General features: G+C 40.5%; 1 protein-coding gene across 1 annotated transcript in view; it reads right to left on the bottom strand.

Moving 5' to 3' along the window:
- The window catches only part of LOC107687204 (sterile alpha motif domain-containing protein 3-like), a 25,834-nt gene that overhangs the window by 19,590 nt on the left and 2,297 nt on the right, over positions 1–3,947 (bottom strand). The window contains exons 3-4 of the mRNA XM_016484431.1: positions 2,218–2,771; positions 1,534–1,558 (exon numbers count right to left, since the gene is read on the bottom strand). Of these exons, the coding sequence (XP_016339917.1) occupies positions 1,534–1,558; positions 2,218–2,771 (579 nt within the window). The remainder of the gene's footprint in view (positions 1–1,533; positions 1,559–2,217; positions 2,772–3,947) is intronic.

The following is a 3,947-nucleotide window of genomic DNA, read 5'->3' on the forward strand; positions in this document are numbered from 1 at the left end:
TGTGTGTGTGTGTGTGTGTGTGTGTGTGTGTGTGTGTGTGTGTGTGTGTGTGTATATTGTTTTACCCTTGCCTCACACCCACAGAAAATCACATCTAATCTAAATCTAATCTAATCTTAAACTATAAAAAATAATTATAAAATATTAAATTATTACTCTTTAAAAAGTAATAATGAAATTATTAAATGTTTTATTATTTTTATAATTTTTTTTATAAAATTATTTATTTGAAAACAACGGTAATTTTCTGTAAATCTAAGTCAGTTACGGTTGCTTCCGGGCGAGCGGATTCTCCTCAGCTTTCTCGCCTCCGCTCTATTGCTATGACTCTTCAGGATTATAGCGCGTTCTCAGTGTTTTGCTGGTCTGTGGGAGATTTCATGCACGAGGTAAGCTGTCCACAAAGCGCTCGTCCAAGCGGAAAAATGTGCTGTTGAAACTCGACTAAATTGTATGAAAAAAAACAACATAACTGTATATTTTCCGTATACTTGTGTCACTTAAAATTAAAGTCATTTTCTGATTTTATTGTTGTTTGCAACCTTACTTGGCAATATTTTAAAGATATTATTATTATTATTATTATTTTGTTTATTTCATTTAGTATTTTGTATGGTCTATTATTGGAGTAGTGTCACCCGGGTGGGAGTTTTAACTCCTATTCACTGGGAATAAAAATAAATGAATGAATGAATGAATGAATATACCTCCGGGACATGCTGTCTGTGATTCCTACAATTTTTTTTGTGCAGATATGTCAAATATCAAAATGGCAGACAGGCAGTTCGTTTAGGGCTTGGCCCCTAAATTTTTTTTTAAAACAGAACTCATTAGCGGGTGAGGATGCAATATCATGAAAAAGAAAAAAAAAAAATTATTGGTGATTATTGCTCTTGATATTGTTATAATGATCATTGTATTGCTGATTAGGCCTAATAGGTTTTTGTGGGAGAAAAGCATGTCATGTTCTAGCTACAGACAAAACAAAGTAAACACCTTTATGAATTTGTTTATTGCTTTTTACAGATTAGATAATCAAGACTTCACATTGGTTATTTCAGTAGCATGAAATACAAAACGTTTATTTGAACTGGGAATAGATTAGGCCTATATAAAGAAAGCCAGCAAAAAATGTCTCGAGTTACGCATGTAACCATGGTTCCCCGAGAGGGAATGAGACGCTGCGCCCCCTAGGGGGCACATTGGGCAATGCAGCCTGAATGACCGGTGTCTGAAGCACGTGTGAAACAACGCCAAACTATTGACCCACCTGGCCCATGACGTCATAAGCGGGATGCCCGGAAGTATAAAAGGGGCACCTGCTGAATACGCCATCCACTTTAGCTGTCTGAAGGACATGTAGACAGGCAGGCCGAAGGCACGGTAAGGGGGCACATTGGGGAATGAAATCCAATCACACCTTGCCGAGGCACATGCCTGTCCACCTGGTGTGTAACCCGAGACGTTCCCCTTCTAGGGAACTCAACGCTGCGCCCCCTATGGGGCACATTGGGGAATGAAATCCAATCACACCTTGCCGAGGCACATGCCTGTCCACCTGGTGGGAGAGTATCAAGGAAGCGACAGACATAAACAAAGCCTTTACTCAGAAAGGAGCCATGCCACTGATGCCACAGACCGCTCACGCAACTTGTCAGAAACGGGGGAACCCAAATAGATCAAGGGGAACATCCCATCCAAGTTAAGAGCACAGCTATCCTCAGATAGCTATGCTATGTGAGCAGAACTAGCCTGGATACACAAGAGCACTGAGGAGGCCAACTAGAAAGCCTCTAGAGGAGCTCAAAAGATGCTACTTAAATCCCAGGTAAAGAGAGTAACTGCTGAGCTAGAACACAGCTATCCTCAGATAGCTATGTCCCTAAGGTCTTATGAAAGCTTGTGGACCAGAATAACATAGCCAAGATAGCCTTCCTACGGAGATGCCCAGACCACAGAGAGTGGGCTATCTACTTACTACCCTACCAGGGGAGATAGCACTGTCTAGGCAAGGACTCAAAGAGACCTTAAAAAGGGGAGCAGACACTGAGCTAGTACACATATATCCTCAGATAGCTATGCACCTAGGAAGGGCTACCAGAAGGGGGATCGACTGAAACTTCCCAGACCACAAAGAGTTGGCTGTTTACTTGCAACCCTAGCAGGGGAGACAGCACTGTTTAGGTAAGGGCTCAAGGACACCGCTACTTAACTTACCTGGGCTTCTGTGAATAAGGCAGGCCATCTCTCCTGGAACTCTTTAATTGGTGGGCGGAGATTGACAACTTTATGTCGTCTGTATGAGAACGTTGTAGACATTTTGTCTGCAATAACTCTGTGATTGTCTTTCTTTTTGAATTCATCCAGCAAAGCGTGTCGCTCATTTTCTAAACTCTCAAGGGATTCCCCATTAAGGTGTGGAGGAACATAGTTCAGTTCAGCTTTTTTTTTTTTTACATTTTTGCTAGGAACTCTCTCATTTGGCTGCTTCCTTTTCAAGGAGTTAACCGCAAGCACTGGGTAGGCTAGCTCTCGGTTTCCTAACTTTGCACGATAGTTTCCCATTTTGTATTTCAGACATTGTTGCCAGGTGTGCATCCCTGAAAAGCATCCAGGTTCCTTCAGGCATAGATACTTTTCTATCAAGGCCTCTATGACTGACCTTATTTGGAGATTTGTGGGATATGCTGTGTATTTAAATACGGATTCAGCAAGCTTTTGCAGGATGTCAGATTTCACACTATGATTATGAAGGAGTGGAGAGAAATCATCTAAACCAACAACATGTATGTTAGACCCTATTCCATCTAAGCTCCTAAAAGAGGTGCTTCCAGAAGTCATAGATCCACTTCTGACTATTATTAATTTGTCATTGTCATTAGGATATGTCCCCAAAACCTTCAAACTGGCTGTTATTAAGCCTCTCATCAAAAAACCTCAACTTGACCCCAAAGAACTAGTTAATTACAGACCGATCTCAAATCTCCCTTTTCTGTCCAAGATACTAGAAAAGGTAGTATCCTCACAATTATATTCCTTCTTAGAGGAAAATGGTATCTGTGAGGATTTCCAGTCAGGATTTAGACCATATCATAGTACTGAGACTGCTCTCATCAGAGTTATAAATGACCTGCTCTTATCATCTGATCATGGTATCTCTCTATTAGTGCTACTGGATCTTAGCGCTGCGTTCGACACTATTGACCATGACATTCTTTTGAAAAGACTAGAACACTTTGTTGGCATTAATGGAAGTGCATTAGCATGGTTCAAATCAAACTTATCTGACTGCCATCAATTTGTTGCAGTGAATGAAGAGGTATCATATTGATCACAAGTGCAGTATGGAGTACCTCAAGGCTCCGTATAAGAACTAACGGAATGCATAGTCAATATAAAAAACTGGATGACAAGTAATTTCTTACTGCTAAATTCTGAAAAAACAGAGGTGTTCATTATAGGACCTAAAAACTCTGCATGTAATAACCTAGAAGACTGTCTAACAATTGATGGCTTCTCTGTCAATTCTTCGTCATCAGTTAGGAACCTAGGTGTGCTATTTGATAGCAATCTTTCCTTTGAAAGCCACAGTTTGCAGATCTTTGGTATTATGCAGCAGCTAGAGTTCTTACTAGAACCAGGAAGTATGACCATATTAGCCCAGTTCTGTCAACACTGCACTGGCTCCCTATTAAACATATTTTAGATTTTAAAATATTACTTATAAAGCCCTGAATGGGTTAGCACCTCAGTATTTGAATGAGCTCTTATTGCATATTGCATTTCCACGTCCGCTGCGTTCTCAATACTCTGGCAATTTGATAATACCTAGAATATCAGAATCAACTGCGGGCGGCAGATCTTTTTCCTGTTTAGCACCCAAACTCTGGAATAATCTACCTAACATTGTTCGGGAGGCAGACACACTCTGTCAGTTTAAATCTAGA

The sequence above is a fragment of the Sinocyclocheilus anshuiensis genome, unplaced genomic scaffold (assembly GCF_001515605.1).
Source record: "Sinocyclocheilus anshuiensis isolate Anshui unplaced genomic scaffold, SAMN03320099.WGS_v1.1 scaffold1961, whole genome shotgun sequence".
Lineage (NCBI taxonomy): Eukaryota > Metazoa > Chordata > Actinopteri > Cypriniformes > Cyprinidae > Sinocyclocheilus > Sinocyclocheilus anshuiensis.